The sequence below is a fragment of the Brachyistius frenatus genome, unplaced genomic scaffold (assembly GCF_029030835.1).
Source record: "Brachyistius frenatus isolate BFR_SWC_R1_liver_20210118 unplaced genomic scaffold, ASM2903083v1 Contig_314, whole genome shotgun sequence".
Classification (NCBI taxonomy): Eukaryota; Metazoa; Chordata; class Actinopteri; family Embiotocidae; genus Brachyistius; species Brachyistius frenatus.
Genome location: NW_027210913.1, coordinates 45,001 through 57,155, shown reverse-complemented (window position 1 = coordinate 57,155; position 12,155 = coordinate 45,001). Strand labels below are relative to the sequence as shown.

Sequence of the window (12,155 nt, the reverse complement as noted above, 5' to 3'; positions counted from 1 at the left end):
GTGTGTGTGGGATATTCAATACACAAGACCCACAATAAACTGAAGCCAGATACTTCTATACCAGAAATATACATTTTATTAACAATGCAGGGAATAAAAGACTCTCTTAGGTGGTCTTTGTGCAGAAAGAAAGGCCTAGGTGAGCTTCCCGCCCTTTTTTTTTTTAAAGACTCTACCTGTTACCTTCTCTTCTACACACATGTTTAAGTGTGCAGGCACACGTTAAACCAAAGCCCTGGTGTATTAAACATGGGCATCACAGGCACACATACTCACATACAAACCCATGTCTTTTTCCTAAAATGTTCTGCCCTCCCCACTACCGTCCTCTCCCACCAGGAGAGGCGGCTCCCACCTCCAGTGCCCAAAAAGCCACCCATGGGCCCTCCCCACCACCCTCCCCTGTCCAGAGACCGCTCACTGGAGAGCTCAGAGAAGCAGCGGCAGGACGCCAGGAAGCGCCTGATGGCTGCCAAGAGAGCGGCATCCGTACGACAAAACTCAGCCACAGAGAGCGCTGACAGCATCGAGATCTACATCCCTGAGGCTCAGACAAGGCTATGAGGACACTACCAGGGATACACGCAGTACACAAGTACACACACGCAACACAAAACACAAAGGTGTATGGTTGTCCACACCAAGGTAAAGGAGTGTAACCAAATTGCAGTATAATAATTTTGCAATAATATATACCCGCCCCCACTGCTGATCTGTCTCCTGGTTAATAATATTTACCACAAATGTAATGCAGCTTCTTCTCAGAATCAGAACTCAGTCAAGTCTAAACAATAAATACATTACATACTCCTTGGTATGGTCTGGGACTTTCACTCATTACAGGGCAGAAGGACATACATCTATAAATCCGTTTAGAAATCATACTTCAAAAGTTTTTTTCATCTGTTTTCAACAGTTGAGTTGTGCAGTTTAAAAAAAAAGTTATTTTTATTTCGACCTTCTCCGATTTCTTTCACAATCACAAAAAAATGCAAATGCATTATAAATTTAATCTCCCATTTCTAAAAGAAAGCATGCAGAAAACCCAAATACTGATCTGAGCTCTTGTCCCATTAACCTCCATTTCTGTTTTCACCATCAATACTGAACTTTTATTGCAACGCAGTTAATACTTTTTTCTTCTTATTTTGAGTGTTTAATTCCACTACTAATTCTGTTTCATGTGCCTGTGTACAACTGCAGGGAGGTGAGATGTTTAACCACTGGAGGCCAGCAAAAGACTAAATATTTAAGTGGGTGTTAAGTTACTGTAATTTCTTTTACCAATTACTTTTACATGCAGTACTATGCAAAAGTTTTACTCTCTATTCACCATCAAGGGAGCCATTTGATTGGTCAAATCACCACTGCGACGAGCCCAGACATTCAACCAGAGTCATAATGAATTATCCCTGCAACAGATGGTCGGGCCCCCATGGAGCCCTGATCTCAACATCACGGAGTCCGTCAGAGATGATTCTCACACCAAATATTGATCTGAATAGGATAATTATTTAAAACTATTATTGCCATCCTTTTTGAAAACATCCTCCCTTCACTTTTAGAGGCCAAAAGTTTTGCACAGTATAACACAGAAGTTTAATTCTGAAAATGAAGCCGATTTGAGCTTTTTGTGGTATAAATCATGCCCATGCAGCAACGTTGCGTTAAAAATACCTTCCAAACCATCTGCATTTTAATTTCTAGGACCCAAATAATCCTCGATACTGAGCTCCTCAGTGGGTAGCATCCATGACCCTAAACTGGAAGTGCTGTCCAAACCTCTAATATACTGATGGACTGAAACATTATCACCACCCCAGAGCCGTTGCATCCTGTACTTTTTGGATGGTATCAGTGTGGCTTGGACTTGTTCCAGTACATCCCCCAACACCCTGTCATTGGCTCAGGATTCGTCCCTCCTTGGTACTCACCACTGTCGACTGGGAAAAAATCAAAAACCCTGTTTTTTCACCACCCGACCTCGTCGACCATTGTCAAAGTCAATGCTCACTTACCGTCTAATGCTGCATATCCTTCGCCTTGATGTGTTCTTGTTACGAGATTCATAATGGCTTGGCTCATTAGTGTAGACCAAAACTAGACCCATGATGTGGACACATGCCGCATACCTGTAACATTGGAACACTGTTTTCAAATATGTTTACAACTTCTAGCTACATTATTCCAACCAGCCATCACTTCTTATATGGCTTCTTATATAGCCATAACTACGTCTGTGTTGCAGTGGTTTTCCATAGTGTACTGTATGGACTCCACCACCAGAAAACAATCCCCTCTTAAATTGACATGAATTTAAATAGTTTCAGCTACTTTAAATGTTCATTTCTCTGAGAACTTTCAGGATTATGTGTTTATCTGATGAGAAAGATCAGAGGTCTAAAACTCTAAAACAGTGACTGAATGGACCTTGTGGTGAGATTATTTTGTTCCCTAATTGATTAACATAAAGGACATGAAGGATTGTGGTCATTGATTGGGTTTAAGTTGTCAGAATGCCTAAAAAAAAAGCTCTGTTTTCAGTCTTTACACATCAACTTCTGCATCTTTTTATGCACATAATCAAATGGAAAAGTTGACGAGGGTAGATCAATAAGTTCAGAGACTGCTCCTGTTGTGCGCGAACGATGCGCAGCACCAAGACGTGTACGGAGCAGGAGGAAGATATAACCCTAACGAGTAAGTGTTACAAATTTCGGCGCTTGATCACAATCAACAACTGAGTTATCCATATTTTTGTGAGCAATGGTCCAGCGTGTTTACAATTTCTACAGGAACATGATTGGAGGGTGCACATCAAACTCTGGACATTGGCAGCAGAGACTCCTGAAATGCTTCAAGAAGTCTATGGCAATGAAGCAATGAGCCGGAAAAGGTGTTTTGAGGGACATTTGCATTTCTAATTGGCGTAGCGTCCAAATGCTTTCAACTGTCCAAATCCGAAAAAGGTGCATCAGGTCAGACGCACAACCAGGAGCTTTTTCTGACATTCACAGGATTTTGCACCATGAGTTCGTCCTCCAGGGTCAGATGGTCAATATCAAATTTTACTGTGACATTCTGAGGGAAAATATTTGGTGAAAATGACCTGAACTGTGACGCAATGGCACGTTGGTTCTCCAAAATGATTAGCCCTCATAGATTATATCTTCCTCCTGCTCCGTGCATGTAACGGTGCTGCGCATCGTTCGCAGGAAACAGGAGCAGTCTCAGAACTTATTGATCCGCTCTCGTAAGAGAAACAGAAGGAAGCCACAGAAGGAAGCCACAGAAGGAAGCCACAGAAGGAAACCACAGAAAGAGGCCATGAGCCTTTCACCCCTCCTTACATTGTACAGCAGCTAGGAGCACTGACCTTTGACATGATCTGACAACAAGAAAGTTAGAAATAGAAGTTTGTTTGAAGCATACAGTATTTGTGGTAAACAAACTTACAGGTTACAGATCACACAGGACATGGTTTGACTTTTGGCAGATGTTTAAAGTCTTTAAATGTTATACAAATATGTAAATTTAAAGAGGTGATGGACAATCTTACACAAACACACTGATTCACATTCACCCATAATGAACAGGTATACTCACACAATGAAATAATTCTTTCAGGTCTTGTGGCTGTACGAACACTGCAGACTGGTGTAATATAAAAACAGTGTCTCTCTCTTCCCTCTGTAGAAGAGAACGCCATGATCACTGTTTATGTTTCATCCTCCTCTCCATCCACACATTACGTCAGTTCTTAGGAACTGAAGGACTTCATGTACTTATCAGCTGGTATGTTCTTCCTGTAGGGTGAACGCTCTCAAAAATGGGTGAAACTTTTTCAACAAAATTTCTGTTGTTTTACAAACTTTGATGTATTTTTACAGTTCTGGACATTAATCTTTTGGCTCGCGCTCATTTTTACTCACCAGTTTAACAGCTGTTTTATTGGACTCCACAGAGGACTGCAAACAGGAGCCATCAGACAGGTTTACCAGGTTTACTAAAACACTTCTCCAGGTTCAAAATGGGGATTTGTTTCAAAACTGTTCGGTGGCTCGTGTCCTTGGCCCATCTCCTTCAGCTTTTTTATTACCAAAAGCTCAAAAATAAGAAACAATTTTATTTGAGCCCTCATTGTGTAACACAGAAAGCCATCAGGTAGATAACAAATCATGCCTAATAATCTTGATAATTAGTATCACCACCTGTTCTCATTTCTTCCCTCTTTGGTTTGATTTTTACATCCTTTCTCCTCGGGTTTCAAGATGACTTGTTTACAGGGTACATTTAGACTGAAGCAATATTTAGTGGAGACATTGACTTTTTATCAAAGTGTGAAGAGATTCACTTTAAACTTTAGACCCTATAAATGACGAGATGAGATGGAGTAGAAAATGCAGTACGGTATGAATGTAATGGTGTCTCTTCAGTCATTAATCTGGTCATGCAATCAAACTACTCAAATGGATTTTTTTATTTGTATTTTTTTTGATTGTTTTACCATTAAAATAGACAGAGCTTAAGACAAGCTATGCCAAGATTAAAATGATTTTTAGAAATCTAATTTGAAACTGGTTGTGACGTAGATAAAGAGCTGTCCGTTCCACGACCATCACATGATTTTGGACATGAAGGGCTATAAATTTTGCCATCAGTAGTAACCCAATAATTGCCAGGAGTTTCCAGGGACCAACATCAAAAGATCACTGAACAAAAGGACAAATAGTTAATAGACTACTATTTCAGTAATACATTTTGCCCCAACATGGTAGAATGAAAGCTGAATATTACGTTCGTACTGTTTTTTGTCAACAAATAAGACCATTTTTAATCTACATTGCATCTTTGAAAAACTATGAAATCTTGATTTTGGATGATGTTTGAAATGTCCTGACATTATTACTTACTGTATATTATGTTAGCGTTTCAACATTACTGTCATAGTTTCAGCTTCAGTGGACAGCTTTGGGTACAAAATTGCAGCTCCAAATGTTTTTGAAAGGTGATTAGACTTTATTGACTGAGAGTCTGGACACATCAAACCCGCAAAAGACGACACTCTTTCACATCGTGATTACAGGCACCAGCAGAGGTTCACTATCAGTTAAGATATCTGGCTGTCTCTCTAACTGAAATGCTACTCATTAATAACACATCCTCTTCAGAAGGACAATAAAAGTATCTTCACTTCAGGTTTCCTAAGCTCATTTACATATTACAATTAGAATGATGTGAAAACAGTGAGCAGGTTGTGACTATCACTCCATTCAGTGTTCATGATAACTGCGTTCTAGCCTGCTGCTGATAAACCCTGTTTGTATAAAGGTTCCTCAGTCAGTCTGAACCAGTCAGCAACCAGAAGGGGGCGGTGCAGTGCAATGATATTGAAGTCAAGCGTTTGTTTTGAAATGTAGCTCTCCTCTGCTCACATTTGGGGCGGGGACTCTGTTGTTTACAGGTTGGCCTCACAACATAAGTCAAATATTGGTCAATGATTGGTATCGGTTAAAGGCTGCTAGAATAGTTTCAAACTTAACCCGAATTCTGTGCCCATCAGGATGCAACAATTCGAAAACAATCCCCAATGCAGCGTAGCCAGACCCCATCGTTTCACGCAGTGAGTTTGGGCCTCAATAACAGGATAATTCCCTTCAGCTGAATGATATTTATTTAAATATATCATCCTGAAATGTTAATGTGACCAGACTCTCAGTTAAATCCTGGGAAGTCAGCTGCTCAGTTTGTGCCAATGGATTGCCATTACTGATTTATTTGTACTATTTTAGATTATACTCCGAAAGCAATTGTGGTCAAAGAGAATTAGTCTATTTTGTTGGTCTTATTCAGAGTACTTTTGTCTTGATTAATTTCTTTGAAAGAATGTACAACAATGCAAAGGAACAATCAGCAGCTCCATCCAGAGAAGGTATGTTGACCTTCTCCAAAGATTAGAGGTTTGTAATTGAAATGATAATTATGTTTTTGTCTTGTGTGACCCTGGGTAGGAAAGAAAAATAGTTAATTCCACCAAAACTGCTCACGAGCTATGTAACTGTCTTGTGAATAAGAGCGACAGCAACAGAAAGGATAATGCGTCAGGATGATAAAAATAGTGTGAAATATTACTGGTTGGTTTACCGTCATAAAACTAAAACATAATTTGAACCTTCAGTGCGGTAATAATTAAAGCTTTAGATTTTTGAATCTAACATTAAAAATGTAAAAGCAAATATTTTAGTGTTACACATACATTAAAACAATTACAAGCATTTGGTAGGAAACACATTTAGCATCAAAATGCTCTTTGTCATTTCTGCTTCTGTCACTTTAACAGGGCACTCCAGTGACTTAATGCATGGAAGTCCATTTACTCATCCCTTTGAGTCACACTTGGTCTCCAAGAGTTGTATAATATCCTCAGGAGCTTTTCCAAGTCGATGGAAATAACCTTGATAATGTCACGGTGATGTCATCAGGGTTATTTTTAGCTCGGGTTTGTGTTACAAAGTGGAGCTACAGATTTGGGATGTGAGTGTGAACTGGGCAAGGAGAATCTAACATACAGACACTTTCAAGTTGCATTATGGGAAATATAGGAACCAGTGTTTTTGGAGTGTGACCCATACTAAAGACTTTTAGTCAGGATATATCACCCTCTGCAAATCCTCCCCATTTATGCAAGTGTCATTCTAAATTGCTGGAGTGCTCATTTAATGCAAAAGGGGGGGAAAAGCTAATGAAAAGCACAGAAAATGTATTAATTAAGTTTAGATTCATCCCATTGTGTGGGGGAATGTGTCCTCCAGTAAACACAGCAGGAATCACAGAGGTAAATGAGGACTCAGTGTTGATGAGCAGCTGCTGCCTGTTACTGCTACACAGTTTTGGACTTTCTGATCGAGTGCTGAAGTGCCATAAAAAAAAACATTCCAGGTTTCATATTCCACAGCTGGACTCCACAGAACAGCTGGACCAGACCCAGTTTCAACCGTGACAAAAGAAACACCTTCGGGGCCAAGACGACACTCTTGGAGCCACTTCATGTTGTTTAGCTGTGATATTGTCATTTATACTACTACTACTACTTACGCCAACATTTATCGTGATGACCTTATATAACTGCCATTCATATCTCCAGAGAAAGTGTCTGGAAATCAAAAGTAGGATTTAGACGATTCTACAGACTATTCTATGATGATGATGGTGTGTTATTGATGAAAGTATTCTGTATTTATTTTCTTCCTTTGTAAAGATAAGTTGTGCGTGTGTGTGTGTGTGTGTGTGTGTGTGTGTGTGTGTGTGTGTGTGTGTGTGTGTGTGGGGGGGGGGTGTAATTTTGTACAGGATCTGATTACCTCTGTGTTTAAATGATGACAGTGACAATTACAGTGAGCCATATTCAATGTGAAACACCCCTTTTATTAAGAGGGGAATCCAGCTGCTGAATGAGTATGTTTTCTTTTTCTTTTTTGTTTTTGTTTACCATTTACTGAATCATTTTTTTGTGTTCTAGTAGCAACCTTTCTGTCTGTGATTTGGGAAGGAGGTGTAGAGCAGGAACAACATGACACGAATGTGAACAGGAGATACAGGAAGATATGCACATAGTGAAACTTTAGTGTTCTGTTTTAGACTGTGGAGGCTTCTCAAATAAAGATCTTTATAAATCTTCAGATATAATTACATTAGATAATCATATTTGAATACAGTCACTGGCTTCCTAGTTGGAAATAAAACATGACTGCCAGAGAAATGTTTTGAAACCACAGTGTCAAACTTAAAAACAACAAAGGGAGAAAACTATGAAGGTCTGCCAATATTGAAACATTATATGAATTGAAATGTCATTTTCTGCTATTTGCAAATTGATCAAATTTAAAATAGAAAAAAATCCTAATGTTTGAACTTGCATAATGGGCACCCAGATTAACAAATTAACTCCCATACATAAAAAACTAATATTAAACTGGAATAACTGCCTACCGGTTGTATCCCTCCGCTAACCAATCAAGTTGTAATTTACATGTATATCTGTCAAAACCCATATACATGTTGCGGCAAAGAAGCCATGAATTCTAAAACTCGGATGGTTTACACACATCTTCAATCCTTACAGCACAGAAGGTCTATACAATCACCACAATTTCTAGATGGACACGTAATGTCACCAATTACGTATCTATCTACTCAGTTTTGGTGTTCAATAATGGACAGAAAAGAATAATAGTCATTTTATCCTATTAGATATTGCAACTATTGAGTTATCAGCACTAATATATTCCGTGAGGTCACAGTTAACTTTGACCTCCAAATCGTAATCAGTTCATTCTTGCATTCAATTGAATGTCAGTGTCAAATTTTATGAAATTCTGTGAGGGCGCTTTGAGATATCGCATTTACAAGAATAGGACTGATGGACAGGATGGATGTGAGGTTGTATTGACCTTAACCACTGAACGTTGATAACCAAAATCTACTCACGTCTTCCTCGAGTCCAAGTGAATGTTTGTGCCAGATTTGGAGACATTTCTTTGAGGCGTTCCAAAGATATTTCGTTCACAAAAATGAGAGAGATGTGAGGTCACAGTGAACATGACCTCTGACCTTTTACCACCAAAGTCTATTCACTTCAAGTCAACATTTGTGCCAAACTTGAAGAGGTTTCCTCAAGGTGTTCCCCTGATATCGTGCTTGTAAACATGGATTGATGTGAGATGACAGTAACCTTGACCTTTGACCTTTGACCACCAAAATCAAATCAGTTTATTCTCGGGTCCAAGTGAATGTCTGTGCCAAACTTTAAAGTGATTTCCTGAAAGGGTTTTTGAGATATTACATTCACAAAGGGAAAACAAAATGAACTCAGTAACCTTAACCTTTGACCTTTGATCACCAAAATCGTATCAGTTCATGCTTGAGTCCAAGTGAATGTTTGTGCCAAATTTCAAGATATTTTCTCAATGAGTTCCGGAGATATTGCGTTCACAAGAATAGAATGGCAGATAAAGACGTGAGGTCATCTTGACCTTTAACCTTTGATTACCCAAATCTATACACATCATTGATGCATACAAGTGAACATGTGTGCTCTCTATCTGTAGAGAGGTCACTGTTCATCCTTGAGGCCAAGTGCATAATTGTGTTTGAAAAGATTCCCTCAAGAGGTTCTTCAGATATCACTTTCACAAAAACAGGACAAACAACTCGAAAAACATAACGAAGCATAAAAATAATAACCAAGAATCATCATAATTTGTATCTTTTTCATGCAAAATACAATGACATTTGACTTTAGTTATATTGTATCATATATATATGTGTATATATACAGCATCTTGCCAAACCTACCATTCTTTATAAGCAAAAAAAAGAATTATCTGGATGTTAATTATGGATTAAAATTTGCACATAATGAAGTTATGTTCTAATTTTTTTTTTTAAATTCAAAGATGAAACTGAAACAGGATTTTGGACATTTCAATTTAAAATGCTCCTACATGATGTCAAACAGGAAACACTCTTCATGAATTCATTATTTGATATTGGCAGTCCTCTACATAGGTGACAACCTTGGATGTAGAATGGCTGAAAACACGTGTAACTACAACATATGATGTTTAAGCTCACTGGCTTTGTGTGCTTTTTTTCCTCAGGAAGAGTTGAGAAATGTAGTTTTACAAATCAGGGTCTCCCAGACATGGTGATATGTTACTCAAACTGTGTGTGTGTGTGTGTGTGTGTGTGTGTGTGTGTGTGTGTGTGTGTGTGTGTGTGTGTGTGTGTGTGTGTGTGTGTGTGTGTGTGTGTGTGTGTGTGTGTGTGTGTGTGTGTGTGCAAGAGTCCATGTGGTACAAAGTTTGTATGCGTTTCATTTGTATATATTTCCATTTGGAAGATGCACTGTGTGTGTGTGTGTGTGTGTGTGTGTGTGTGTGTGTGTGTGTGTGTGTGTGTGTGTGTGTGTGTGTGTGTGTGTGTGTGTGTGTGTGTGTGTGTGTGTGTGTGTGTGTGTGTGTGTGTGTGTGTGTGTGTGTGTGTGAGGTCTCTATAAAGTGCTTCCTGAGTCCGTTGTTTTCTATTTTGGGCCTTTCCTCAGTACGGTCTAGTAGCCTCATAACGTCATTCTGTATGTTACCTACCCACTTGTACCTGCGACCGATTTCTTGTGTTTGTACAGACAATGATGAGGATGTTTCATGACGCATGCAGACACAATATTAGTATATGAATCTATATCTAAGTTGAAAACATATATTTGGTTTATTTATGCTCTTATTTATTGATTTTTTTTTTAAACTATGAGATTCTGTTAAAGTGGTCTGTCATGCTCTTCTGATCTTATGTTGTATTGTAAAGAGATGATTATATGTCCATAATTATTGAAGAACCCATAATAAAATTAACTATCAACTCTTCTTCTATGATCTCTCTATGATCTGTGAACCTATTTTTAGCAATTCGCAGGTTATTTTGGTCTAATTATATCATTACATTTGATTTTAACTGATTTTCCAGCCCTGTTTGATGCGTCATCAAATGTTTTAACTCAATGGGTATTATCTTTTTTAGGAGTGTGACTAACTCCAGGCGTGCTCGCGTACCAACAAAAAAATTAAAATAGTATAAAACTGATATCACAAATGTATGTTCATATAGACCAGAGGTGCCCAAATTTTTTCCGATAAAGTTTATGTTCTGTAAAATTGCATTTTTTTCAAATGTAATATATTTGACCAAAATTAACATTCTAAATCTAAAATATTTTTTCAGGATTATTAAAACACTATTTAATCTGCATGATAATGATTTTATTATTTTGCAGAACTTGCTATCAAAAACAGTCATCTTGCCAAATTTGTATACGTTTTCTTTTGCCAGTATCTCACTGCCTCGATCTCTCAGCCCAAAGTCAGTGATGGACAACACAGTAAGTACACAGGAACATTCACAGAAAATATCACAATTCCTCATAGATAAGACTTAAATCAATGTAATTTAATAAGGAGGCTTAAGAGCACAATGCACTCACACAAAATGTACAGTTCATTGTCATTAAGGTTAAAGATTTTACAGCACTTAATACATTGCAAAAACTAAACAAAATTGTGGCGGCACAATTTTACACAAAAAAATAGAATATATTTCCAAACCAGTAAAATCTAATAAATATACTTAAAAATGTGAGTAAATGTAAGTAAAAAATTGAAATGGATCTGAAAGACTACATTTACCACAGTGACATAAACCATTTAAGTAAATGCAAGGATACAATTTAATTGACTAAACAAATACATTTAGTACCATAACATAAACTTTTTTGTAGATGTAATTGAAATCCGTAGGCAATTCCAAGAAAAGCGTTGAAATCCCTTAAAAAAAACTAAGTAGATATTAAAATTCTAGGAAAATGTATGTGATTTATCAAAACAAATTACTACATTTTTCATACTATAGCATGCTGTCCAAAATATTTTTAAAAAGTCATACAATAGTGTGTCATCAAAAATATAAACAAACAAAAAAAAAGTAATACTATAGTATGTTGTCCAACATTTCATAAAAAAGTCATACTATAGACTGTGGTCCAACATTTCATAAAGTATAGTGAAGTATACAGTGGGTACGGAAAGTATTCAGACCCCTTTAAATTTTTCACTCTTTGTTTCATTGCAGCCATTTGCTAAAATCAAAAAAGTTCATTTTATTTCTCATTAATGTACACTCAGCACCCCATCTTGACAGAAAAAAACAGAAATGTAGAAATTTGTGCAAATTTATTAAAAAAGAAAAACTGAAATATCACATGGTCATAAGTATTCAGACCCTTTGCTCAGTATTGAGTAGAAGCACCCTTTTGAGCTCGTACAGCCATGAGTCTTCTTGGGAATGATGCAACAAGCTTTTCACACCTGGATTTGGGGATCCTCTGCCATTCTTCCTTGCAGATCCTCTCCAGTTCCGTCAGGTTGGATGGTGAACGTTGGTGGACAGCCATTTTCAGGTCTCTCCAGAGATGCTCCATTGGGTTTAGGTCAGGGCTCTGGCTGGGCCAGTCAAGAATGGTCACAGAGTTGTTCCGAAGCCACTCCTTTGTTATTTTAGCTGTGTGCTTCGGGTCATTGTCTTGTTGGAAGGTGAACCTTCGGCCC

General features: G+C 37.9%; 1 protein-coding gene across 6 annotated transcripts in view; it reads left to right on the top strand.

Moving 5' to 3' along the window:
* LOC138635522 (disks large-associated protein 1-like) overlaps positions 1-10,421 on the top strand; it is a 129,040-nt gene extending 118,619 nt beyond the window's left edge. For all 6 annotated transcript variants that reach the window (XM_069723032.1, XM_069723034.1, XM_069723033.1 and 3 more), the window contains one exon: positions 340-10,421. In XM_069723032.1, coding sequence (XP_069579133.1) covers positions 340-564 — 225 coding nt within the window. In that variant the 3' untranslated portion in view covers positions 565-10,421. The remainder of the gene's footprint in view (positions 1-339) is intronic.
* Positions 10,422-12,155: the final 1,734 nt, after the last annotated feature.